Consider the following 27,849-nt stretch of genomic DNA (forward strand, 5'->3'; position numbering starts at 1 on the left):
TTCTGCACGTATTTCCTGGTGGATTGGAAGAAAACAGTCTGTGGGCCATACTTTGAGGACAGATTTAAAGGTTTCAAAAGCATCTTGTGAAAACAAAGCCCAGTGGAGAATCTGATTGCTTGCTGGTCTGTGAATGGGCTTCCTGGGTCCAGTCAACTACAAGGGAGGAATGGTCACGTGGTCTAAACACGGCTGTAGGGGTGGGAACATTTTTCCTTCTTGGTTCTTCAGCTGGTCTAATTAAATTGATATAAGACAGATTAACCAAAAAACAAATGAAATTATGTACATGTGAGAGCCCTGTAAAGGCATGAAGGCCCCAAAGGACAGCCAGGTAGTTGAGGCTTCTGTAACATCCTGAGGTAAAGAAAGGGGTAGGGGTCTGAGGGTATGAAGGGGAGGAGGGCCATTTGTAGGAAGGCAGAGGAGATGTTTGGAAAGCAAAGGTTGTCCTGTTATGCTGATGAGTTTCTTAGGTAGTAGGGTATATCTGATAACAGTTCTCTCCTTGGTAAGGACCCTTTTCCAATGTAAATTCAGGCAATTGAGGGTGCAGTAAAGAACTTTCCCTGAATCTACTGGGTTTTTGACTACCTTTAGCCCAAACTAGTACTTATGCCAAAGTGGCTGTTTTGGGGTAACGAACTCTGCTTGTTTTCATAGCCCTTGACAGAGCCTTGGCTGGAGCACTTCCCAGAGAAGGGGGCCTGAGATGCACGCAGACATGTTGCAGCAGCAGCACACACCCAGGCTCCGGGAGCACACAGCCCTGCCGTTTGCCAGGGTTGCTCTCTGACCACAGCGTCTCAGCAACGTCCTTTGTTCAATGACTGCTGGGTGCCCGCCTATGCTGGAAATTGGGGGCTGAGTATACTGTCCTACAGGGTAAGTGTTCCATCACACACCGAATTGTCTAAGGCATGCAAACACTCATTAGTTTGAATGCAAAGATGACCAAGGTGAACAATCTGTCCTCAAGAAGCTCACAATGTACACAGCTTTCTCATAGATGAATTTACCTTTTGTCTACTCACACGTGATAAAAAGTTTTTATTTTCTAGTCCCCAAACGGTACTAAAAAGATTAACTTTCTATTTATAGGCAATGTTTAACACTTTCAGGTCATTAAAATCTCTGAATTCCTTCCATGTATATGATCAGTTTCCTTGTCTGGGGAGTCCCTTTGAGGGCTATATCATAAACCCTAGCCTTCTGAGTGCCCAGCACAATGATATATCTGCCTATATTCAACTTTTTCTTCATACTGTTGGTGGTGGTTGTGTTGATGATGAAAAAACAGCAGGGAGGAGGACCTGAGATTAATGTCCAGCCCTGAGTAACCAATCTGTAAAATGGAGTTCATAATGTCTACCTCACAAAATTGTAGATTATAATGAGATAAAAGTAAATAAAAGCATCTAGCACAATACCCAACTGCCCAAGCTGTAACTTAAGACATCAAAACACGCGGTGTTCCCTGGCAGTCCACTGGTTAGGACTCATCAGTTTCACTGCTGTGGCCCGGTTTCAATCCCTGGTCAGGGAACTAAGCAAACGGCACAGCGCAGCCAAAAAGGAAAAAATAAGAAAAAAAAAAGTCAGAAATTCTGTAGATATCACCACCAAACATCCAAACATGGTAACTCATGTTTAAAATTATTCATCAAGAAAGGGTGCATGCTTGGCATTGTCTGTTTAAAAAAAAAAAGGCAGGCAAATGAACAATGAATTTCAAGTTTTCAAAAAAATCGTAAAAATGGAATTCTGAGTAAAGATGACAGAAGTAAGCTGGATTGTAGACTCTCCTTCCTCTAATGAATAAAAATGTTATTTGCCACAAAATATTATGTGAAACCCAGATCACAGTTGTTAAAACCATAAAGCTTTATAAATTCAAATGGAAGGAAGTGCAAATTTCTGTGAAGTAAAAGATGCCTTCACTCTCCCCTCCCATTATAACCATCATATAAGCCTGTGGGAGGCTACAGGTAATTAGTTGCCAACCCATATTTTAAAATTAGGTTTAACATAAAAAGTCCACACTTCTACCTTTTCTAGAAAGATGAATTCTGTGCTCACTGGACCCACTCCCCTGTGGTCAGGTGCTCTCGTCTGCGCTGTCCCGCCACCCCCACGTTTGTCACCTGCCTCTTTCCTCTAAGCACCTGAGTTTGCAACCTCTACACTGGCATATCTCCCACTTATATAAAGAACAGTGGGGCTCAGGCAGAACAAGTAATCTGCCTAATGTTAAACAGTGGCAGAGGCTGGGTTTTCAACCTAGATATTTCAAATAAATTCTCTGCTCTTTCCACGGTACCAACTGAAAGTGAGGTGAATTCATCTCATTTATTTGACTTCCCTTACTGCTCTACTCGGCCACGAGCCAGTCTGTAAGTATTGTATATTCTCCTTTCCGTCCAAATATATCTGACCCAGAACTTGCCACACGTAATTTCTGTCCTGCTGTAGACCAAAAATCTGTGAAACTAACTCAAAGCCGTTTTCTCACTGTTGTGTAAGAAAGCAACACAGGATCATACTTTTCAAGTGCTGCACTTTAAATTTTATTAAAAACAAGCAAACATCATCAACATATCAAATGCTTTAATTCACATTTCTCTGTCCGTAGGCATTGACCACAGTACAGACCCAACACAACAAAAGCAATGAACACAGGGTAATTTGTGGTAGGGAGGTAGTACTGAGGCCAAGGGGGTAGAAAGTACATAAGGCCTGCTGGTTGCTTGAGCGGACCCATCACAAGTGTCCTTGACACTGTGGGTTCACAGAGCCGATTCAGTCAGTTCACCTGCAAGCCATCAGGGCCGAGGATCTGGCTGCTCTAAACTTGCATAAAACAGAATTAAAATCAGAGTGCAATTTACCTGTTGGGCTCATTCAAGCCGATCAAATTCAAGAAAAAGACTGCTGGCAGAGCCCAGTACCAGAGTAATGAGAACAAATGTTATGAGCCACTGTCACCCAAGTACACACAGCAGCGCTCCTCACCCTAGGAATTTGCTCAGACAGCCCAGTCTCCTCATCCCATCAGGATGTCCCTTTGCCTGGACAATGTTAGATTTACAAGGAAAGCAACCTAACTTTCCAGCTCTCTTTCCCACATTCTGTGTAGGTCATCAAAAAGAATCACATGATGGTGATTTCCTATAGTTCATCTTGTGCATTCTACTTTGACACTTCCCTTTAACGGTGAGGTAGCTCAGGGCATCTTTGCAGAGACTGACGTGTCCTAGGTCTACTATCAGAAGTACACTTAAATTCACAGCTTCTAGGTGACTTATTTTTTGCAGACATTTCTGCAGATGACTAAGCTCAATCATTTAAATTTTGTGAACTTCTGTATTAGAGGGTGACATTTTTTGATTCTTTCTCCAGAACCTCAGAGTGCACCTTTTTGAGATCTGTGAGCCTCATGCACTGACTGCACAGTTAGGGCCAAAGGGGTAAACGTGTGTGTGTGTGTGTATGTACATAACTAAAATTAAATACACAGACCATTTCTATACTTTACTAAAATTAGAAGTACAAGGAACAGAGGCTAAGTCAGTGCTTTACTATTCAACAAAATGCCTTCAACATTTGTGAAATAGCCCTATTCCAAGTGGCCATATTCCAAGCAGCAACTGAGACATCCAAGATATTCTTTTTATGAAAAAACACGAGGTTTCTGAGTATGTAAAAATCAGTAGAAAATTAACCAGGTGACAGTCATTATAGTGACTTCCAAACTCTTTGAAAGAAAATAGTAGAAACTTTTTTTTTTTTGAGAAAAGGAAGTGTTTTATCTACTGAAATTTAATCTGAAGCAGCACCCCAGCACGGAGAGAGAGCAGGAGCCCCCAGGGGGTCCACTCCACTGGCCCCTGAAGCACTGCTTGTCCTCCAAGACTCCATGGATCACAGCCCAAAACCTACAGTTCCACAGAAAAATCTGAGGCTACCAATTTTTATGTAAGAGGGTTTATCAATTTGGATAGGATATGAACAGGTTTTTCATAGAGTTCTTTTAGAAGACAGATTTGAGGAGAAGGCAGTTAGTGGAGTAAAGGAAAACCAAATTTAAGAACATCCATTTAATTCAAAGTTTCTGCACGGTATCTACCCGGCAAAAGCTGTGGGTGGACACAGGAGGTACAGATGAGTAACTTTAAAATTTCAGTGCCTATCAGAAGCACCTGAGGTGCCTCTTAATGAAACCAGAGATGTCGCTGTCCTATCTCCAGAGACCCTGATTCCTGAAGTCAAGGGCCAGTTGCTGGGCGTAGGCAGCCACACTGTCACCCAGCTCCTGAGGTGATTCTGATGCTGCAGACAGCCTGCAGACCATACTTTGAGAAATAAGAGATAAGCCTTCAAGGGAAAATTTGAGAAAGGCAGGGGCATACTTTTAAAAAGCAAAATCAAAACAACCTCTTATGCCTTGTTGCTGAGAACACACCTTCATTCAGACTGGGACAGAGTAACAACACTATTTTTTCCTTTTAAAAATCTACCTATGTCCCATTGTCCCAAATTAGGAAGAATTTTAAAAAAGTCTGAATATAAAGCGCTGGTTCTTGTTTCAATATTATTATTTTGAAGGAAAAACCCCACAAAGCTATCACCCATTCTACTGACCTTTTTGGCTGAACAAGTACAATTTATGTATTCAGATCCACTGGAATCTGTAAATTAACATCACCTTTCAAGTTTTCTAAGTTAGTGCAAATTTAAAATTCCATAATACACATTATATATGATTTTACTTTATATTACAAATGCACACTATTTTTCTTTTGACATGCTGGTAGTATTCATTTTTACAGCACAAAAAGAACTGTTAATTTCTGAGTCACAGTATATTTTCCAACTGTAGCTAGGCAGACATTTTGAAAAGCAAATATTACACGTTTCTGACACACCCTAAAAAAATAAAAATAAATAATTCTGACTATAAAATTTTATAAACACTAGCTACATTAAGGTTTCACAGCTAATTGTTGCAGAAAACCTAGAACACATTTAAGATTATGTAATCTTACCATTAGACAACTTGTATTTTAAAACATAAGTCAGTCTTGATTTCTGTTAAACATGACAAAGCACTGAAAGTTATTATCTACTTATGGGATCCCTAAGAGGTGCCAGGTATTCGGTATTTAAGCTACTAAATTTGAGATGAGTTAGGAATGTATTAGGACGGTAAAAGATGAGAGAAATCTGAAAACAGGCATAAAGACATGCTTTACTTCATATATTCCTGAGAATTTAGAAGTTACTATTTTTTTTTCTAAATCAAGACAGTTTAAAACGGAACAGAAAAATCCTGTGGCAAATTATGTTTTGGAAAGTATGGAATCCCTGGTAGTGTCAATAATTGCTACCCTAATGTATAACTTGCAAACATGAGTCTTATAAATTGTACTTATTTAAAACAAGGCATATACCTATATATTTACTTGAAATGCTGAGTAAATGTGCCTAAAAAGTTAGCAAATTTTTCTAAAATAAGATAGTATGTTTTATGATATGGTATTCTAAAATAACTTTCCTAAATAAAAATTAAGTCTGAATGAGTGAATAATGTAACAGATAAACTTTGTGAAGCGTCAAGTAGGGAAAAAAATTCACTGGATTATGAAAACTGAAAAACCAATCTTTTTAAATAAAGGAGACTATTGTATATAAACCTGTTCTAAATCCAATCTAATGTTATAGTTAGAGGATAGTTTTAAAAATTAAAAAAACTATACAGTCATTTTGATTATTTTAATTCTGATATCCCATATTAACTATTTACTTTGATTCTATAATTAGCACTATGAATTATAGATAAAATATAGCCTAAAGCAAAGTGAATTTAACAGTATATTTGTAAAATGTGAAATCTGTAACAATTTTGACCATGAATTAAAGAATGAAGCTCATCATACTCAAAACATGATCAGCCCCTTGAAAGAAAATCTACAAACTCTCCCACCACCACAATAGGTAGCCTACCATGAATGGTATTTGAATAAGGTGAAAACAGATCTGCTCACAAAACCTTACAAAACTAGAATTTAGCTGCTCCCACTGAGATCTGGAAGAGGTTAATTTAAGCAAAATAAAAGCAACCTAATATAATGTGACTACTGTATACACTACTTACTTTTTCCTTCAAGACATGGCCTGGGCCTGAAGGTGACTGAAATTTAAGTTTTGGGCAATTCATACTAAATGACAGATTCATAACAGACCCTTAAGGGGAGCTAATGGTGTTTGGGGGGGATACATTCCAATCCTTCAGAGAGTAATGTCATAAAAGCCCACCAAACCCACAAATGGGCCATCTGTCCTAAAAACACCAGGTGGGAGGCCCCCTGGGGCAGCCCCACTGCACGACCTGAGGGAGCAGATGGGCACCCTCGGAATATTTCTGAAGAATGAGAATACCTAGATAATATATCTGTCAGGAGAATTAAATTATGGGTCTTAATTATTACTTAGGCTACATTTCTATCTGATTGTCAGTAGTAGAATTTATATGATCAACTTAACTTATTAAATAAAGCAATATATTGTAAACACTAAACACAGATATACCACAATGAAGAAAATAAATAAGTAAAAAAAAATATATCTCTCATTTAAAAATAAATATGACATAAACATTTTAGCAGAGGATTCTATATCCATTTCCCCAAGGGGAAATTCTGTTAAGTATTTTGGATATAAAAGACTATTGTATTTCAAAATACTACAAGACCACTAAATTTTTAAAACTTATCAATCAACACTGAACTTTTTTGGGGGCAATTAATCTGACTGGTAAATTTGCTTTAGTACATTTTTTTTGAATTGTCGACACTGTCTTTTAATCAAAAGAGAAGCTGGTGAACCATCCAGCTCAAAACCTGTAACTTTTTTTTTTGGCTGATCCCCCTGCAACCGAAGCGTGGAGTCTTAACTGCTGGACCACCAGGGAAGTTCCAAAACCTGTAACTTTCAATCCAAAGTACTCTGAATGTTAATTTTTACAAGTCACCTAGGTGGTTCCCTTTTGGCTATACTGGGATATAAACAAGATGCTGAATTTCAGCTCAACTTGGTCACTAACAGAATTAAGCAAACAACATTAGGGGTCTGAGAATGCTCCTAAAATAGAATTTAAAATAAAAAATCTGAGCGTTGTCTTCCTTTTACCTTTCTCCTTTTGGGGTTTCCTGGAAATAGGTGCTGGGCTGCAGGAGGATGCCCAGCAGGAACCATGCCTGTTTGACACCAACCATCTCCTTTCAAAAAAGCAAGTAATTTTTAAAATGTTGCGGTGTCACCACAGTAAAAATTAAGATGGAAATGATTTTTCCACCCACATCTTGCTGGATGTCTGTGTCCATCAACTGTGTGGTTCAAGAATAAGGAACAAGAGCGCATACTTCAGTGAGCCCATTCTCAAACCATCACGGACCGTCCTGTGACTTTTAGTTAGTGCTATGCAATCAAAGCGTTTGCTGAAAAAAGACCAGGCATTTGTAACAACTAGAGGTCTGGCTGTTTTTGGAATGCTATTTACATAAACGTATACCCATCACAATACTGATGAAAAGAAGACTAAACTAGCTGGCAGAGTTCTATTTTGGATGAATGTGTATCTACTCATTTGTGAGGATTCTACTCTAAGTTCTCTTTTCCACCTCCACCTACTCAGTTTCCTTTGTGTCCTCCGGATCTGAAGTACTAGAGACGTCGTCATCCGTTTGTTCTCCAGAGAAATACAACATCAGCGCGTGTGTCTTGTGGGTTATGGTGACAGTGCAGGGCCCTTGGGCCCACGGTTCCCCATCTATCTGCATCGGCATCATGGAGCACTTCAAAATCAGCTAGAATTAGGGACAAATAACGAGCAAACAGTCAGCTCCCAAAAAGCTCAGAAAAATCTTAATAACATCCCGACTCTCTCAACCCTTCTCAAGGACATTTCCTAGCATTTCACTCTTAGAAAATTAACCTGAATATATCTTTACTCCTTAATTGTTTAAGAGATTCTTTTTCGCTGAACACTTCATTTCTTCAACTGGATCGAGGGCCATATTTCCTGTTTCTGCCCATCCTACTCACCCATGGTGGAGGGTGACCAGCAGCATGGACTGCAAACCACATGCTGGTTTAAGGAAAGCTATTGCATGTATATTTACTTCTATACATCAATGGCTTAGAAATGGACAAATCTGTCCACTGTAGCAATGTTTCACCTACCCGCACTGTATGTGCTTGTCCTATCCGAAAAGGATTCGCCAGTTTCACTTGAATCTGAGCACAGTGGAAAGACCCATATACGCCAACGACTTCCAGTAAACCATCATCATGCCTAAAATTGGATAAAGGAAATATGGATTATGTGATACGATAAAATAAAATCAGCAACAGTAGGACAATTACTTTTTTTTTTATAAATTTATTTATTTTATTGGCTGTGTTGGGTCTTTTTTGCTGTGCATGGGCTTTCTTTTAGTTGCGGTGAGTGGGGGCTACTCTTCATTGTAGTGCGTGGGCTCCTCATTGCTGTGGCTTCTCTTCTTGCAGAGCACAGGCTCTAGGTGCGTGGGCTTCAGTAGCTGCACTACATGGGCTCAGTAGTTGTGGTTCACGGGCTCTAAAGCGCAGGCTCAATAGTTGTGGCACACGGGCTTAGTTGCTCCGCGGCATGTGGGATCTTCCTGGAGCAGGGATCGAACCCGTGTTCCCTGCATTGGCAGGCGGATTCTTAACCACTGCACCACCTAGGAAGCCCAGGACAATTACTTTTTAACACAGGTGGACCATCAACTTATTAAGTATTGATATTAATGAGGTATAAGAAAAGAAAATCTGTGAGAAAAGTGCTAAAAGTCTACAAAGAACAATAGACTGCTTTAAAGAAACCAGTGGCATAAAAAAACACTCGCAAATGTACATACCTGGCTAGAGGGTAAGTCTCATCTCCCATCCCTTCCCACAGTCTGCAGCCACCACCCCAGTAGCCAATGTTCAGAACGATAATACCTTCCAAATTTGGCAGTTCTACTCGCTCACCATCCAACTCTAGCTTTAAAGAAACACAAGGAGTAAGTTACTTCAGGGCACACTACTTCCAGACATAGCTACTTAGAATTCCCATCCATTTTCATATACATAAGATATGAGCGCTGACAAGAAGACTGCTTCCTATCCATCACTCCAGGTAATCTGGCCTTTCTCACCTGTTCAATGTTTATTGTAATAAATGCATTACAGCAAAGAAATTTTTTTTAAAACCAAGGTCATCAAAGACATCCTTTTTTGTTAAATCCTCTTATTTTTTTCAGGTTTTATCTAACTTGCTGTTTTAATAGCACCTCATACTGCTGACCCCTTCCTCTTTTCCTGAAACATTCTCTTCTGTTGCTCTCTGGGAACCAGACTACGTCTCTGGATGTTCCTCCTCAGTCACTACTGAGAGCTCCACTGCCAGCCTCATGTTGAAGGCATTCTGCATAGCTATGCACTGGGCTCCTTTCTCTTCTCTACACACTCTGGACTGAAATCTGAGCCACTTCTATCTTGCTAATTGCCATCTCTGTGCTGACAGCTCTATTTCGCTTGTCCAGGCAAGTGAACTGGGCTAGATCTACATATCCAACTGCCCACAAAACACGGACAACTGACTGTGGCACCTAAAACTTCCATGCCTGAAACTGAGTTAAGCATCTTCTCTGCAATCTACTTTCCCAAGAAACAGTAGTACCCCCGCCCCCTTCATCCCCACCAGCCCCATGGCCTAACCAGAAACCTGGGAATTATCTTTGACTTCTGTGCCTTTACCCTCCATGCCAATTAATTATTAAAAACAACTGATGCTACTTCTTCTCAGTATCCATCCCTCTCCATTATTCCTGACAGCACCCTAGTCCAGCAGCCCATCACTTCTCTAGCTTTACTCTCCTCTTATTCATCTCTCAGACTCGTTAGATTGACATTTATCCCCTTATTATGTCTCTTCAGTGGCTTGACTCAGTGCTCACGATGAAATCCACGTTCCTTAAGAAGTCACAAGTCCCTCTGTGATCTTGGCCTCTGTCCATCTCTCCAGCCTCAGCTCTTGCCCCTTTCTCTCCTGCAAGCTATGCTCCAGCTTGAATACACTCAAATATGCCATGTTCTTTCTTGGCTCTGGGCCTCTGCACATGCTGTTCTTGGCCTAGAATAATTTTCACCTCTCTTCACTTGGCTAAGTTTTATTTAATTCGTAGATTGCAGCCTGTCACTTCTTTCAGAACGACTTCCTTGTCAGTCATTCTCCCAAGACAGTTTCCAGTCCCTGGGTTATGCACTGCTTTTATTTATTCCTCTAAGACCACATATTTTCCTATTCATATCTCTTCTCATGCACATTGCAATGTGGTTTAAATGTCTTTCTTCTCTCCAGACTGTAAATTTAGTGAGAGAGAGATTTATCACTGTATCGCTACTACCTAGAACAGTGCCTGGCATTTTGTAGCTGGTTTCACAAATAATTTTTGTATAAATAATTAGACAAAAAAAAAGTGCTACCTTGTATGTTTCACTCCACCCATGCTATCAAAGCCCAGGAAGAAGCAAATATGATGAAGCAGAAGGAAACATTTTTTATGGCAAAGCTTGCCATTCCTCCCGTGCTGTGAGCTCAGCGTTTGCCCGACTGCGGCGGCTTTCCTCAGTCAGTGTATAGTCAGGTTCCTCCCTCTTGGCTCATTTATTGTTTGGCCCTTCCCTTCTTACTTTTTTTTTCGGCCATGCTGTGGCATGTGAGATCTGGGTTCCCTGACCAGGGATGGAACCTGTGCCGCCTGCAGTGGAAGTGTGGAGTCTTAACCACTGGACGGCTGGGGAAGTCTCCCTTCTTATTTTACTAGTTCTAGGTTTCTCTGTATGAGTGTCTTTGCCATTGCTATTAGCCATTGCAGATTCTCTTTGGAAGCAAGCAAGGAATGCATATAAAACTTAGCCATTTTATGATGTTGGGTGCTGTAGCCAATAAGCAATCATGAATATCCTACTTTTACTGCTCACACAATTCTATTTCGCTTTAGCGTGTAAGAGTGTGTAAGAGAGGTACATCACAACAGTAACAGGAGTTGAACCTGGGGGCTTAAATTTCCTCTGAGAGTCCATGGTGAATTAGGCACTGTGTCAGAGAACTTCACATTGGTCACCATGGATGCTGTTCAGAGTCTGTCTATGTAACGGACCCTGGAGTTACAAAACTTGAGTTCAAATCCTGGTTACCTGTATCCTTGGGCACTTTGTGAATCTGGGCAAGTTAATTTCAAACTGTTTTCTGTGTGATGGGAATATAACAGTACCTGCTTTCCAGGTTGTGGTGAGAATTTAGTGGAAAATGTGTATAAAGAACTTAGTAAAGTGTCTGGCACACAATCAATACTCCCTATGTGTTAGCAAAATATGTTAATAGAACATTCAGCAATTTTGTTAAAAAAAAAGTTCATAATCCAGAGACCGCCTAAAAGTTTAAAAGCTTACCTCAACTTTTTTATTCAAATCTTTACATTCTTGCACTAAACAATCTTTGGTTCCATAAAATAAGTAAACAGCCTATGAGAAATGGACAGAAAATATGATATTAAAGCAATCTGACAAGCCCTGTAAGCAAGAAAAAGACACTGAACCAAAGCTCCCTGATGTGATGGTTGAGCATGTATCCACAGAGTGGATAAGATACTGATGGGAGAAGGGGCACCATTACGTCTGAGGTTAATTAGCCCATTTTTTCAGGGGAGTGTAGGATGGGGTGGTTTGTGCTTAAATGGTGTTTCCTCCCAGGGTATCCAAAAAGCTACACCTTATAAAGAAATACTATATTAAAATTAGAAAATTCCACCTTTTCTAGTACTTCACATTACTTAATGAAAGTAATATAGGTAAATTGAGCAAACATTTTATAATCGCTTTTGAAGACAGAAAGGTTGATGCGAGCACTGAGATGTTAATTATCAACTGTATAGACAGCAATACTTACTGCCTTAGTAACTATATTAATAAAAGGGAGCTATTTGTAAATTTGAAATATTTGTAAAACAGAACCAGGAACAATTGTTCTGCATCTATTTTTCACATCCTACTGCTCAATCACCAAAAGTCATTAAAAAAATTCCAAGACAAAACTTCCACCAAAGGAATCAACTGTACTAGAAACCAGAGAGATGATCTTAGTTAAAACTGTGGTAAACAAACTGCTCCTTTTCTTACCTCATCTGTCTTTTAGAGTTTTTTCAGGCCAATGGAAACTATTTTTCCAGTAATGCCTTCACCAAAAATTTATCCTGCCTAATTTATTTCCATTTCTAGTTGCCATTTATGGTAAGTTATCATATATGCCATTTAGTTGCCATCTAAGCAAAATATGCTGTAAAACATTCCAGCTCTGAGTTAAAAAAATTTTGTCATGGTTATAAAATACTTAAAAATAAAATACATTTAATGATCTAATTTGATAGTCTTACACAAAATGGAGCAGGTAAATTTTTCCACAAGTTAGTCCTATCTCAATCGAGTTGAAAGAGTGCTAGATATAATTGAACTATTGATTTTTACTGTACCTTAGGTGATAAGCAGGAAAGGTTATTTTATCCAACACACCTTATTAAGAATTCTGCTAGAAAACAGAGATGGTGCCTTCTCACGATGAGCGTGAAAATTGAGGGCCATAAGAGCATCAGGTCCAACAGAAAAATAGTTGTTCATTGTGAATTCCTGTGGAAAAGGGTAAGAATAAGCAACAGATCATGCTTCCACCCAAAACTGTGTTATATAATGAGTACGTAAATCTTAGTCTCTTTCATGCAAATTGATACTTTCCGCATTCACTTTTTGCATAGAGCTATTTTATGCTATCCAGTGAAGTTTCCAGAGATAAAGCTTCAGTTCAAAGGCTGATCCTATAAGATATAAATTTCACTTTGCATTTCTGGATAATATACTACATCTAAATGGCTCTACTCTGCACCCAGGCTTTCCACTCCTGTGTTCCCATTACATTTGCTTTTTACTTCCACTGCAACTCTCAGGCTCTGCTTTTTCAGTCTCAATCAGGCTATTGGTCCCCACTTAACTTATCTTACTTCCTAATCCAGCCTGGGATCCTCAACCTAGCTGCACCTGGTCTTCTTCCTGAGCAGTAAGTTTACATTTCTGACTTCTTGTTCAGTGGGCCACAGACTCAAGGTTGACATGCCCAAAATCTTAACGTATTTTCTTCCTATTCAAATCTGAAACTCCATTTTTTCTTATCTTGGTTAATGTCATTTCCAAACATCCCTCATAAAAACTAGAAATCTGGTTGTAGTGTTTTTTTCTCACTTCCCCTAATACCAATTAGCTGCCAAGTCTCGATCAATTCTACCTTTAAAATGTCTTTGATATGTCCTCTTCCTAAGATTCCTTTTTCTTTTGTCATAGGGCAGGTTTCTAAGCTATTTTCACAATATCTCCAGAGTATCTTTTTAAAAATACAGATATGCTATCTCTGTATTGTTTGCTATTTACTAACCATGATGTGCACCATCTGGTCTCTATTTCCTCTACCTGGGAAGACTTTTGTTCCTTTCTCTGTTGATCTAAATTGTATTTGCATTTTGAGGACCAACTCCCACATCACTTCCCCTGATATCTTTCCAGCCTGATCTAGCAGGGCGGAACCGGGTACGCCCCAGCCTGCTCCATAACCAGCTCCCTGGAGATAAGGACCTGTCTCTGTGTCCCACCACTGCACCACAATGGAAGCACTCCATGCTGCTGAAATCACTTGCAACTGAAGCCCTAAAAACATACCTTGAGTTTTCTCAAGTTATAGTATCCTTTATTTGTTACTTGAACTTTCCATCTAAAAAAGAGAAGTTAAAAAAAGAATCAGTAATTATTACCAAATTAACTGCCAATTAACTATGATTATTACCAATCAACTCTGGATGCCTGGTAGATGAGGTACTTCTATTAAAATAGCATTTGGAGAAATAAACACATTTAAGTGAGTTATGTACATTTTGAGATGAGCACTCAGCCTAATTTATGACTTCAGTCCTTACATAACAACAAAATAAACAGCAACAAAATAAAACACCAATATCCATATATAACTAACATAGTCTTTTACATTTAAATTACATTTAATTTTATAACTACACAAGTCTGCATTTATAATCCAAAAAATATTCCCAAAGCTCAAGAAATCTACTCTTGGGGGGGAGTATAACTTACCTATCTAGTTTAACTCCATCTGCTTCCATCACGTTTCTTAAGACTTGTGTGACTGGGATCTCTCCTGCATAACCTGTACCCCAACCTAAGGTATTGGATAGATCGTTGCCTGTTCCCAGAGGCAAGACTGCAACTTGTGGAATGTATTTCTCTTGTCCCTACAATATAGAAGATATATTTTAGACTTTTTCTCTTCAGACTATTTGCAGGGTAATAATATTTGGTAAAATTTAAAGCCCAAAGTAATAAAGATACAAATATAAATAACTGCTGAATCACGATATTTAAAATTGGCAATGTCTTCTAATACTCATCTGCATAATAAAAAATATAACCACAGATACTGTATAGTTATCTTGAAAGTGCTTCTGTGAAAGGCAAGTAGGTCTTAAAGATGGATGGATACCTTAATCTTCATTTCGTCAACTGCATCCAGGACCCAGCCCACAGTCCCATCACCTCCACAAACAAGCACTCTAGCTGAGTAATAGGGAAGAAGAGTACAAAGTTGCAGGGCTTTGACAGGGGGAGTTTTGGTAACATCAAAAACCTAGACGTGAAAGAAAAGGAAAAAATTATTTTATCCAACACTGTCATCCACCTGTGAGAACCTGTGAGAATTTCCTTCTAGATGAGTACACAGATATGCTTAAACAACAATACCGGCTACGATGCATTTATCTTTAACAATATGCCAGGCACTATGCCAGACTGTATTCACTGTGAGTCATCCCAATGCTGACCCTACAGAACACGAGTAAACCTCATTCTACTGACCGGGAAATGGAGGCACAGGAAGGTTAAATAACTTGTCTATGCTTCCTCTGATAATTAGGTACTGACATACAAATTCAATCCTATAGTCTATCCACTATAAAATACTGCCTCCCTCCTGTTCACGTAAAACCAGGCTGGGCTAAGTTCACCTTTAACTAGTGCTTCATATTTTATACTAGATTTAAAAACTCCATTACTAGTGCAAGTTAGCAATTTCTGGAAAACAATTTTGCAATATGCATAAAATGACATAAAGTTGAAAGAATCCTTGATACCTATAATTCTGTAAATGATCTAGGAAAATACTTCAAAAGACGAAAATGCCCTTTGTATAAAGATATTCAGTGTTGCATTATTTATCATCATACAACCTCCCACAGCAGGAGACTCGATAAATATGGATTTAACCATTTGATGATTTCTTAGCCATTTCATACATAATTCTGAGGACTATGTTGCAACATGGAAAAATGTACTTTTAGGTAAAGAAAACAGAATGCAAACTTGTATCTAGATTAGTGTTACAGAAATGTTAATATGTAAATGGACAGGCAATTCATGGAAAGAATACAGACAAATGAGAATGATGTATTTTTGTGGAGATACTGCAGGTGATTTTCTTTTCTTTTATTTTTAAATTTTATTTATTTATTTATTTTGGCTGCACCATGTGGCTTGAGGAATCTTAGTTCCCTGAACAGGGATTGAACCCCAGGCCATGGCCGTGAAAGTGCCAAGTCCTGACCACTGGACTGCCAGGGAACTCCCCTTTCTCTTTCCTTTTAAAATTATTTTTATATTTCCTTAAGTTGTGTAATGTTGAAAGGGAAAGTTACAAATTAGAAAAGTAAATGCATTTATTATTGCTGCACAATGGGTTGTTTACTTTTTCAAAGTAGAAGCTGCTAGTATGTCAGCTCAATCTTTTTTTTTTTTAAATATTTATTTATTTGCTGAGTTGGGTCTTCATGGCTGCACGCGGCTTTTCTCTAGTTGTGGGGAGCAGGGGCTACTCTTTGTTGCAGTGTGTGGGCTTCTCATTGCAGTGGCTTCTCTTGCTGTGGAGCATGGGCTCTAGGCACGCGGGCTTCAGTAGTTGTGGTGCATGGGCTTAACTGGTCCACGGCATGTGGGATCTTTCTGGACCAGGGCTCAAACCTGTGTCCCCTGCGTTGGCAGGCAGATTCTTAACCACTGCTCCACCAGGGAAGTCCCTGTCAGCTCAATTGCAATGGTGTGAGTCTTTTATTCTCACTTTTAAAATTGAGGTATAATTTACGTAATGAAATTCACCCATTTGAAGTGAACAATTAAATGACTTTTAGTAAGCTTACTGAGTTGTGCAACCCCCACCATCATTCAGTTTAGAACATTTTCGCGGCTCCAATAAGATCCCCCGATGTCTGTGTGCAGTCACTCCCAATACTCAGTGATCACTGATTTACTGTTTCTATAAATTTACCCCTTCTGAAAAGGTCACATAAATGGAATCATACAAAAGCCTGCACTGGGCTTCTTTCACTCAGCATGTTTTTGAGGTTCATTTACTGTAATATGCATGTATGTATCAGTAGTTCGTTTTTTTCACTGAATATTCCATTCGTATGGGTACATCACATTTATCCAGCCACTGAATGATGGACAGTGGGGCATTTAGATTCCTAGAAGTGCTAGGTGGTATGTCTGACTTTTAAATAAATTGTCCAAGTGTTTTCTAAAGTTGCTGCACCATTTTATATCCCTGCCATGAGAACCCCTCTTTCTCCACATATCTGAATGGCTTGATACTTTCATGATTATTATGCTTCCCTATAATCAGGTGGTTACTGGTTTCAAGCATTAACAAGTACAATTTAGGGAAAATGTAAAACTAAAAATGAAAAGATTAATACAGAAAGGAAGGTTTTCTCTTTGGTTACCTGGACAGGATTTAGGAGGATCCTGAATTCTCCCAGCAGTCCTTCTCCCATGTTAGTTCCACTACGAGAGTTGGCCAGGATTATTAATGGAGTCCACTGCTTTCCAAGCTTAGAGGCTAGCTAAAAAAATTAATGTGTGTGAAAAGACCTTAATATCTCAAAGATGGTGATCAATAAGTTAAGTCATCCAGTATATACTTGGATACTCATGTAAGAAGGAACACACTAACAAGGCGGCCCATTCTACTGCTAAATCAAATTATTGGAAAGTTCTGACTTACATTGAGTTAAAAATCTGTTTTTCTGGGCTTCCTAGGTGGTGCAGTGGTTAAGAATCCGCCTGACAATGCAGAGGTCACGGGTTTGATCCCAGCTCCAGGAAGATCCCACATGCCGCGGAGCAACTAAGCCCGTGTGCCAAAAAAAAAATAAAAAGTCTGTTTTTCTTTTTTAAAATTAATTGACTGATTAGTTAATTTGCTTGCACCAGGTCTTAGTTGTGACAGGCTGGCTCCTTAGTTGCAGCTTGCAGGCTCCTTAGTTGTGGCATGCGAACTCTTAGTCGCGCACACATGTGGGATCTAGTTCCCTTACCAGGGATCGAACCCGGGCCCCCTGCACTGGGAGCTTAATCACTGTGCCACCAGGGAAGTCCTCTAAAATCTGTTTTTCAATAACTTTCATTGTTCTACTTTTGATTCCTGAAGCAAGGAATAATTTCATTTGTTCTTCCATGTAACTGTTGTGTTCAAACACCTGAAACATTATATAGTTTATTAGTCTTCTCTTCCAGGCAATACATTTCAGCCCTTCATAGAACGGACACTGATTTTCTCTGCTCTCTTGACCCTGACTGTCCTTTTCTGGATGAATTCTAATTTTCAAGCTTTTTAAAAAATGGGATATTCAGAAATAGATTCAAGAATCTAGATGTGTACAAATCCTGAAGTCAAATGAAGTTAATGTTTCTCCAATCTAATCACTTCTTTCCTCTTCCCTTCTCCTTGTGGATATAATATTAATGAAGATGTTCTATGGTTTTACTTAGTGATTCTCATCCCCCTATGATCTGACTGAATTCAGACACATAAGGGGTTGTGTATTTTTAAAAAAGTATCACAACAATGTTAAACATGTTTTTAAATTTCAAAATGCCTCTTTCTTTTGCAGGAATATTGACAGAGATGACATTTAAGATATAAAATCCTAACTTGGAAAACACACAATTTCATTTTAGAATGAAACAGTTCACTACTTTGGCATATTCAAGTAGGACATAAAAGCAGATTTTACAGTTTTTCCTTCAGAGCTACATGAAGACTGAAAGATACGTGTGTATCAATCTTCATACACATACATACTGCCAAGTGTTATCAACAGCTGTACTGTTCACCACTATCTGTGGGAGCATCAGGCACCCTACATGAGGTTCCAAATGAAAAGATTCCTTCAGAACAACGTGTGAGGAAAACCCCTGTGTTCTTTTCACTGACAATAATCATGAATCCCGAATCCAGCTGTTCATCAGAGTCACCTGAGGACTTCAAGAAAATAGTAAAGAAAATACAGATTCCTGGGACTTACCCTAGACCTACTAAATAATACATGGTGATGGAGGTGGGCTCAGGAGTCTGTATTTTTAAAAAGCTCCTCAAGTGATTTAGGAAAGCAGGTAGTGATTTAGGAACCACTAATATAACATATGTCAATTTCCCTTTAGACCTGAAAGAACTCAAAGTGCCAAAATTTGTGGCACATCTTTAGAAAGTGGGTAGGGTATTATGGCTTACCACAATGATTCTCCTCACACACACAGTTGTAAGTGTTTTACACACTGACTTAACTTTTTGGAAATCAATTACATAAGGAAAAGTAAGCTCTGATTACCATCGCATAATCTGTTTTTTTGTCTTTACGCATCTGATTAATGGAGGTTAAATAACTTGGTGGAATGATGAGGTTTCTGAATTCTCCAAAATCACACTTTTCATTCTTTAAGCTATTTTTCATACATTCATCATGTACTGTTTTCTGACACCAAATGCACCTGAGGGAAGGAAAAAAACAAAGACAATAATTAACTTTAAATCATCATCTTACTCATCTGCAAACCAATCATCTTTGTCAAAAAAACTGAAATAGTAATTTCATCACCAATGAAAAAATCTGGCAAATAAAAATTTATAGTTGTATCTGCACAGTGAAAATAGAGCAATAAACTTTTTTCTTCTTAATGCCTTTTTTTTTTTTTTTTTTTTGCCACATGGCACGCAGAATTTTAGTTCCCTGACCAGGGATTGAACCTGTTCCCCCTGCAGTGGAAGCGTGGATTCTTAACCACTGGATCACCAGGGGAAGTCCACAGAGCAATAAACTTTGAGCATTCTTGACAGTTTAATCTAACACTGGTTCTTAAAGTGTGGTCTGGGGAAGATCCTTTCAGGGTGTCTCTGAGGTTAAAATCATTTTAATAATAAGATGTTATCTCACTTTCATTTGATCAAAAGTACACAGTGGAGTTTTCTGGAAGCTATATAACATGTGCTAAATCAATAGACTGAATGCAGAAGTAGGCAGGAGACTCTAGCTGACTTTCACACCAAAGAAATTTACCAAAAATGTAAAACAATGTCAATCTTCTTATTAAATTTTCACTTATTTTCATAAAAATATTTTATATTGTCATTATTGTTACTTTCAAAATGAATAAATAACTTCTCAGTTTTAACTTATAACATGATAAATATCAGTAGATATAATCCACATAAACAAAGCTGGTCTAGAACAATGGTTTCGTGTAGTATCAATTTGTGCTTTGGCTGGAATAGGTACGTGAGGCTTATAGGCCTTGCAGCTTAAATGCCCCATTGGCCTGGGTCCTTAAAGAGTTCCTCAGGGTCCAGTTTGAAAACCTCCGGATTTATAACCATCTGTGAACACTTTCGCAAATATAGTAAAACAGTCAATTTCTTATTGGTAGTTACTATGAAACTAATCTATACGTTTGGATGTGAAGTACAGAGACATTTATGTTCAAATTTGCCTCTATGTTTGAACGCATGCATGAAACAGAGAATAGTGCTGGCAAAGGTCCTGGGTTTCTATTATTAATCTGCTAAGTATTTAATCCACTCACAGATAAGGCAGATCTGACTGTACAGACAAAAGCAGGTCAACAGAAAACAATGGTTATAAATAAATAAATTAAGAAAAAAAGAGGATAAAAACTCCTTCACCCCAAGGTCAACTCTCTTGGACTTCTATTTTAAGGTTGTTTTTTTCCAGCTGGACGTTCGGTTTTGTTAAGTAATTACTGCTATTAACTCAAGAATCCTATTTACTGCTGAAATTACAACTGTCTGCATGACCTGTTAAAGGGAAAACTATAAAATAACTTGTGTGATAAACTTTGTTAACACTTGCTTTCAACCTAAGCTTGAGAAAGTACAACAGACTGCTAATGCAGCCAAAGCATACCACCTCCACCTACTGCTCTACTGTTAACTTTAAACGAGTGTATTATCACTGAAAATAACCTGAAAGAAAACCCACTGAATTATTTCACAATGGTTTCCTCTGGGAAGACATATGGGGCTGAGGGATGAGGAGAACATTCACTTTTTACCCTATGTTCTTTTGTATTGCTTGAGTTTCTAAACACCAGTATATAGGCATGAACTACTTGTATAAATTTTTAAAACTGTATTTTAGATTATATTAGCTTATGCTTAAGAATTCAGAAAATACAGAAAGATATAAGTCATCCAAAGATAGTTACTCTTAACTTTTTGATGTATTTATTCTCAGTTTTACAGTCCCTGTATGTTTATTTTTCAGCTTAGGGATATGATGTATTTATATACATATATCTGGACAGTACTTTTCTTCGGAAATTGTATCATGAATTCTGTTCTATGCCATTAAGTATTTTTTAAAAAACATGGTTTGTAAAGAATGTATAATATCACATTACATGAATATACCATGATTTATTTAACCCTCCCCCCTTTAAAAAAAACATTTAGATAGTTTTTCTAAGCATAAACAACATGATGCACAACCTTAAACATAAACACCTTCCTATAATCTTAGAAGTCAAGCTGCTGAAACCAATGGTGTGCGTTTTCCCCGAGGTTCTTGAGATATCTGTCCAACATGCTTGCTACTAGTGCTCAGAAGTGTCCACCACATTTAATACTTACTAACACTGCTCATGAGTACTTCAACACTTTTCCTTGATAATTTGATGAATGGAAAAAGGATTTTGTTGTTTTAACTTTGAGGTCTTTGACCACTAGGTGAAGTTGAGTATTTTTCTGCCTTCTTTTGTGGATTCTTGGCCTATATTCATCTTTTACTGGGTTTTAATAATGATGCACTTTTTATTTACATAGGATATCAACCTCTTTTCTGTCAGTTATTGCAAACATTTCAGTTTTCTCTTAAATTTACTTTTTAATGTACTTTAGTTTCTTTTTTGCTAGACAGATCTATCTTACCCTTTGTGGTTTATTTAAATGATTTCATGCTCTGAAGTCTTTACCTTTCCAAATTAGATGAATATTTGCCTATAGCTACTTCCCCCCTCACAACTCAGTTTTTATATTTATGCCTTTAATTCAGTGCTTCTTAACCTTCTGGGGCTACAGATCCCACTGAGAATATCATGAAAGTATTAGGCTTCCTGGAATCTTACCTATCTATGAACTAAGAACCCCTGCTTCAATCCATCTGGAGTTTATTTTGGTATAGAGTTATGATATGAAGAGTTAACTTTTTTCCCCTCAGAGCACTTGTCCTAGAATGATTTATAAAGCAATCTCTTCTATCCCACTGATTTGTGATACCTTTATCATTTAATAAATTCTCATAAATTTCAAAAAAGACTCTTTTAATCAAGATGATGGCTATTATCAGCCTTTGCTCTGTAAAGATAAAGCCAAAATACTTACTCCTTATTCAGCATTATATTTTTCCCAAGAAGTACCAGGATAAATAAAATACCAATTACAAAATATATCAAAATCAAGACCTGTTCTCTTTATATATTTTGTAATTGGTATTTTATTTGATCTAGATTTCAAACCTGATGGGAATATAAGACATTACTAATAACGTCTGATATTTTAGTTTTAGCAGTCATGTCTTTGAGTGATTGTTTATGATCTTTATTTTTTCCCCAACTGTTTATTTTGAAAAATTTTAAATCTACACAGAAGTCAAAAGAATAGCAAAATGAATACTCTTAAACCAACCCTTAACTCTGATTCTTAATTAACATTTTCTCCAACATTTCTTTTTCTCTCTTTCAAAATAAACTCATATTTTGCTGAATCATTTGAAAGTAAATTATGGACATTATGAGATTTCACCTTTCAATACTTCAGCAAATATTTCTGAAAAACAAGGATAGTCTTCTTGCTTTTTAAAAATATATATATATTTTAATTTTTATTGGAGCAGAGTTGATTCACAATGTTGTGTTAGTTTCAGATGTACACCAAAGTGAATCAGTTATACATACACACATATCCAGTCTTTTTAGATTCTTTTCCCACATAGGCCATTACAGACTAGTACTGAGTAGAGTTCTCTGTGCTATACAGTAGGTCCTTATTAGTTCCTTGCTTTTTTAAATGTTTTGCATTAAAAATTTCTTTTTTACAGGAACACAGGTAAGCCCACCACCTATATTCCAGCATTAATATCTTACTGTAATTACTTTGTTTCATTTCTGTCTATCCATTAATCTATCTTATTTTTGGTGCATTAAAAGTAAACTGTAGACATCAGAATATCTCCTACATACCTTGGCAAGCAGGCATATCATCACCTAGAGTTCATTATTTATTGGTTTTTTTCTTTCAATGTAAAATTTATATATGATGAAATGTACAAATATGTACATTTACTGAGTTTTGACAAGTAAACATAATCATGTAACTTATCCTTATGAAGACACAGAACATTACCCCATGTGCCATTCTTCTGCAGGGGTATGACTGCTTTATTTAAAAAAAAGAAAGTTCACAAGGGGCAAAAAAAACCCTGCTGGCAACACTGTTTATTGTTTTTTCTAAAGTTACCTGTTCATAATAGCTCTCTTCTTTAGTATGCTGGAAGAGGTAACAGAATTATATGTGAAGCTGAGATGGTCATCTATGAAATTCACACTAGAATGGGGTTGGCAAACTATAAATACACCTGCCTCCTAATTTTGTGAATAAGTTTTATTGGAATATAGCTACTCCATTCATTTATCTACATCTATTGCTAGTTTTGTACTATGATGGATGGTAGAGTGAAGTAATTATAACAGACCATATGGTCTGCAAAGCCCGAAATACTTAGTTTTGGCTCTTTATGGGAAGTCTGCCCATCACTGCTCCAGAAGATAATCTGGTATCTTTCATTGTTTCAAATAATTAATGAAATGAATTAAACACATACCAATAGAACACAGAATCATAAAATTTAAGATCAAAGCCTAGAGTAAAGCTGCCAATGCAATTTCTTCTAAGCCAGAAGCTTGTTTTATTAGTCACAGCATGTGTGTTTGTGGGGGGGGGGGGGATGTGCAATGAGGTAAAGACCTTATAAATAAAAAGTTTTTTTTTAATAAATAAAAGTGTTTTATAAAGTTTTTTTTATAAATAAAAACAATATAAACCAAAAAGTTTTCTTAATGAGAGACAGAACACTATATGGAACAAAGGTTTATTCAATAAATGCAATGAATACTTAAAAATAGAACCTAATTTCCTATTTTAGTCAGAAGAGAAGTTAGAAGAAACAAAAGAAGCATGGGGAGGAGAGAGAAGATGATACTAGGTGCAGACATCCTCTGCTGTGATTGGAGTAGCAACAGGAAAACACAAAAAAGAAAAAATTCTGTAGGGAAAATAGGATCCAGCACAGTGCCTGGCACAAAATAGATGTTTAACATGTGAAAACTAAATAATGATGATGAGTATAAAAGTCCTTTGTCCCTTATTCTGTAGAGTTTAACTGGGCTGCAGCCTTTAAAATCAGTTATCATGTGTCATACGGCCCTTTGAAATGCTACCTTGTTGAACAGTCTTCATAGTTCACTTGAAATCTTGGACTTCCCAAGAATGTGACACAGACACAGAAGGAGCCCTCTCCGGGGCTGGATAAAATCCAGAGAGGAACAGCCTGGTTTGTGTTTAAAGGTTATAAATATTTATATTGTTTCTTTTTCCAAAACATCTCATTCCTACAGAAGGTCATAGCAGCCTGTAATCCTGCATAAAATTATTGGCTAAAATAAATCAGAACACTGCAGAATACATTACTACTTCAGGACACTGTGTTCTTTTCTCTTAGGAATAATAAACACTTCCTAAATTATACATGAACCATTTTCACCATGGGTGAGGGGTTCTAGCATGATAGGAACAGACTGCTCAGTAACTGGTAAGAACAAGCTAAGGAGGAAAAGGAGACCTATCACCACCACATTCACTGTGCCCAAAGGAGGGAACAAAAAATCAAGGACAGAGGCTCATGTACATAAATATAGCAGTGGTTCTTAAACTTTAGAATTACCTGCAGGGCCTGTTAAGCAAAGATTGTTGGCTCCCAGCCCAAGTTTCTGATTCAGTGGGTCTGGGGTGGGGCTAACATTGACAGGAAAAATAGAAGATGCTCAGTTTAATTTGAATTACAGATAAACAACAAATATTGTTTTGGTCAAAATATTTCTCAAATACTGTAAATATTCTTATTTTATTTTGTGTTAAATGCAAATATTTTATTTTTATTTTGTGTGCTAAACCTAGATCTGTGTTGGAATTTGCATTTGTAACAAATTTCTGAGCGATACTGATGCTGCTGGTCTGGGGACCTTACTTTGAGAACCACTGAGATATAGGATACCATGTCATCATCAAGAAGGAAAAACTGGGGGCAGGGGTGAGTAGATTAGGGAAGGGTTCCTAGAGGAAAGGGCATAAAATGAGTCATTAAGGATGCCTAGAGGGACTTCCCTGGTGGTCCAGTGGTTAAGACTCTGTGCTTCCAAGGCAGGGGGTCTGGGTTCCATTCCTGGTCAGGGAACTAGATCCCACATGCTGCAACTTAAAGATCCCACGTGCCACAACTAAGACCCAGTGCAGCCAAATAAATAAATATTAAAAAAAAGAAAAAAAAAAAAAAAGAAAGAACAAAGGATGCCTAGAAGAAACTAGCCAGGAAGAGGATACTTAAGTCTTGAGGAAAAGAAGGGTAGTATGAAGGCGCCTGATATTTAAAGGAAACCACAACCAGCCTGATGTTGCTGGTGCATAAAGTTTAATGCTGATGGTGGCAGGTACGAGTAGAAAAGTGCAGGCAGGGTCCAGAGAGCATGAGGACCTTGCATACCATGTTAAGCACTTGGAGTTTATACTGAAAGACCATCATTGTAAGTGATGGGGGTAATTGAAGGGTTTTAAACAGAGCAGAAACCCCATCAGATATGCATTTCTAGAAAGATCATTTAGTTGGAGAATGAGAACACTGTGATTATTTGACAAGGAGTATATGAATTGCAGTTATTTATAGAAGCCATTTTAACCTAATTCTGCACAGACACAAAGAAGGGAAGGAAACAAAACAATACTCAATTCATGTCTTCTTTCCAACTAATCCTAATTCTCCACGACTGAAGCTTACCTAGGGAGAGAATTATGAAATTTTTAAAAAGACACTGGTAACCTAGCTTTCACTGATGCCAAAAAGACATCTAAATTTGAAAGATATCAAGTAAAAATGGTTATAAATCTCTGTAGTTGTTTAAAGTATATTTTTGGGAAACTTTTAAAGTCTAAATGATGTATAAAATTATTTAAGATAAGATTTAAAAGTGTTGATATAACAGTGCTCATGCTAATTTAAAAAAAAGGATTTTTAAAGAAAATAAAGTATAACAAAAAAAAGTAACCTGGTATCTCACTCACTCTTTCTATTTCTGTTCTTAAATGTGTTTAGGGACTTTTCAACTTGTCAGAAACAAAACCTATCACAATGAAGATGTCCAGACTTAAGGCAAAGATGAGGATAGGAGTTAGTATTTCTAACTCTGTACTGGGGGGTTAGAAATCCAGGACACCCATTCCACTTTACCACTGATTACCAATCTCTAACACAAGCAAAGAACATCACTTATTTTCAGACAATATTTAACTACACAAATGTGCTGTCCAGTGTGCATTTAAAAGCTATTAAAATATTCTTGGTTTAATCAAAGTCACTTGTCTAAGATGCTACAGGTCCTGAAAGACCATCTGGCAAAAGGAGTACAGCAACTTTTTAAGTGTGCTTTTGGAGTGTATTTCACCATAGCACCAAATATAGATTAAAAAAAGATACTTAAAGTGCTGCCCTGTAATGACGCTTGTTTTCACTGTACATTCATAATACAATACCCAGGATGAACCAGTGTTGCGACTCTAGGTAAAAGTTAATTTGTCCATACTTCATATGCAAAAATGGAGCTAATCAATAGAAACAAAGGCTGAAATATGACATACAGTGGCCATAAGGCATGCAGCACTTAGAGACCTCTGGATGAAAGTTAAGAACCAAGTTTTATTACCCAAAAGGACAAGGTGGCTAAGGAGTGTAGGTTAGATGCATCAACTAGAAAAATGACTGTTGCAAAGCCGCCTCGTTGTACAATACCCGAGCTATTTATTAGCTTGTTTCCTCTAAGCGGGCAGTTTAGGCCATTTGTGGAGCTCAAAGCAGGCTGCTACGCCCACTCTTTGAAATCCTGACTCCCTCCAAACACTGTGGGACAATCAGTACTCACAAAGGCCTTACCTGTAATCGCAGAGCTTGGGTTGACTGCCGCACTGCTGCTTGCAAACCACACAGTAACTGCACAGGGGGACGTTGCCCCGGATCCAGTGGTGGTGCATGGCGTCCAGGTCCTTGCTGTCATTCTTGAGCATGATCTCTTTGCAGTGGAAGCGCTTGTCGGCCTTCTTGAGGCAGGCCTCGTCCACGCGCAGCCCGCAGCAGTCGCAGAAGGCGCCCTGAAGGATGTGCTGCGCGCACACGCAGCAGTACGTGGGATGGCTGAACAGGTCCGTGTCGCGCCACCCGTGCTTGCTCTTGCGGAAGATGTCCCTGCGGTGCAGCTGCCGGCGCGACCGCTGGAGGCTGCACCAGAAGGTGATGAACACCGGCAGCAGCACCGAGCACAGCGTCCACAGGACCAGGTGCCCGTCCGCAAACAGGCCCTCGTAGGGCGCCGGCCGCTTCTCCCCTTCCATCTTCTCCGAGGACGATTTCTGACTAAAAGAGACACGCGCGGGTCCACCTCGGGGGCTCGCTGTCCCCGTCCTGCCCCCCTTCCTGCCCTTCAGGGGATCCCGAGGGCGCCGTCTGTCCAGATGGCTCCGCTCTCTCCACGGAGGAGCACGCGCGCCGCCGTCCGCGAGGCCCGACCCCAGAGCCTCCGGGTGGCCGGGCCGCGGACCTGCCGCGCCGAGGGGGCGGCGCCCAGGGCTGTCACGCTCCGTCCCCTCCCTCCTCCTCGGGCCGGCCGCCGCCTCCTCCTCACCTCGCCCGGCACCGGCGCAATCCCCACGGACAGGCGGACGCGGCGCCCAGGCTTTGCGCGCGACGGCACGCGTAGGCCGCGCGGCGCCGGCCGGCGCGGGTAACCGTTACGCCAGGCCCCGCAGGCACGCGCGGCCTCCCGCAGGCCCGCCCCCGCCCCCCGCGCGGCCCCGCCCCTCTCGCGAGGCCTCGGGGACCCGGGCGCCCGCCCCTCTAGCCCTACCTCGCGTCGGGTGGTGGCGCGGCTCCGGGGGCGAGGCCTCGGGCCTTCCTCGCGCCCCCGCGCCACCGCGAGGCCTTCCTCGCGCCCCCGCGCCACCGCGAGGCC

At 39.0% G+C, this 27,849-nt stretch overlaps 1 protein-coding gene across 9 annotated transcripts; it reads right to left on the bottom strand.

The window, feature by feature from the left end:
- Positions 1–27,849, bottom strand: DGKE (diacylglycerol kinase epsilon). Of its 9 annotated transcripts, none has more exons than XM_057715816.1 (14): positions 27,745–27,849; positions 26,778–27,254; positions 18,840–18,999; positions 16,953–17,072; positions 14,663–14,806; positions 14,257–14,414; positions 13,831–13,882; positions 12,640–12,753; positions 11,524–11,595; positions 8,943–9,070; positions 8,242–8,353; positions 7,690–7,865; positions 7,189–7,277; positions 2,135–4,352 (listed from the first exon to the last, which is right to left on the bottom strand). In XM_057715816.1, the coding sequence occupies exons 2-14, from the start codon at positions 27,230–27,232 to the stop codon at positions 4,180–4,182; spliced, it is 1,953 nt and encodes a 650-aa protein (XP_057571799.1). In that variant the 5' UTR covers positions 27,233–27,254; positions 27,745–27,849; the 3' UTR covers positions 2,135–4,179. The 9 variants fall into 9 exon arrangements, with proteins under 9 accessions (XP_057571801.1, XP_057571804.1, XP_057571799.1 ...); XM_057715817.1 differs by lacking the exon at positions 27,745–27,849 and adding an exon at positions 27,523–27,570; XM_057715821.1 differs by lacking the exon at positions 27,745–27,849 and having other exon boundaries at positions 2,133–2,850; positions 26,778–27,622.

The sequence above is a fragment of the Hippopotamus amphibius genome, chromosome 17 (assembly GCF_030028045.1).
Source record: "Hippopotamus amphibius kiboko isolate mHipAmp2 chromosome 17, mHipAmp2.hap2, whole genome shotgun sequence".
In the NCBI taxonomy this organism is placed as follows: domain Eukaryota; kingdom Metazoa; phylum Chordata; class Mammalia; order Artiodactyla; family Hippopotamidae; genus Hippopotamus; species Hippopotamus amphibius.

Excerpts from the sequence above, each read along its gene's own strand:
- DGKE (XM_057715816.1), bottom strand. The coding sequence starts at position 27,232 with ATGGAAGGGGAGAAGCGGCCGGCGCCCTACGAGGGCCTGTTTGCGGAC. Across the intron at positions 14,807-16,952 it reads TCCTCCTAAATCCTGTCCAG|GTTTTTGATGTTACCAAAAC; the intron begins GTAACCAAAGAG and ends TTTCACGTCTAG. Across the intron at positions 11,596-12,639 it reads CTAGCAGAATTCTTAATAAG|GCTGTTTACTTATTTTATGG; the intron begins GTGTGTTGGATA and ends CATTTCTCATAG.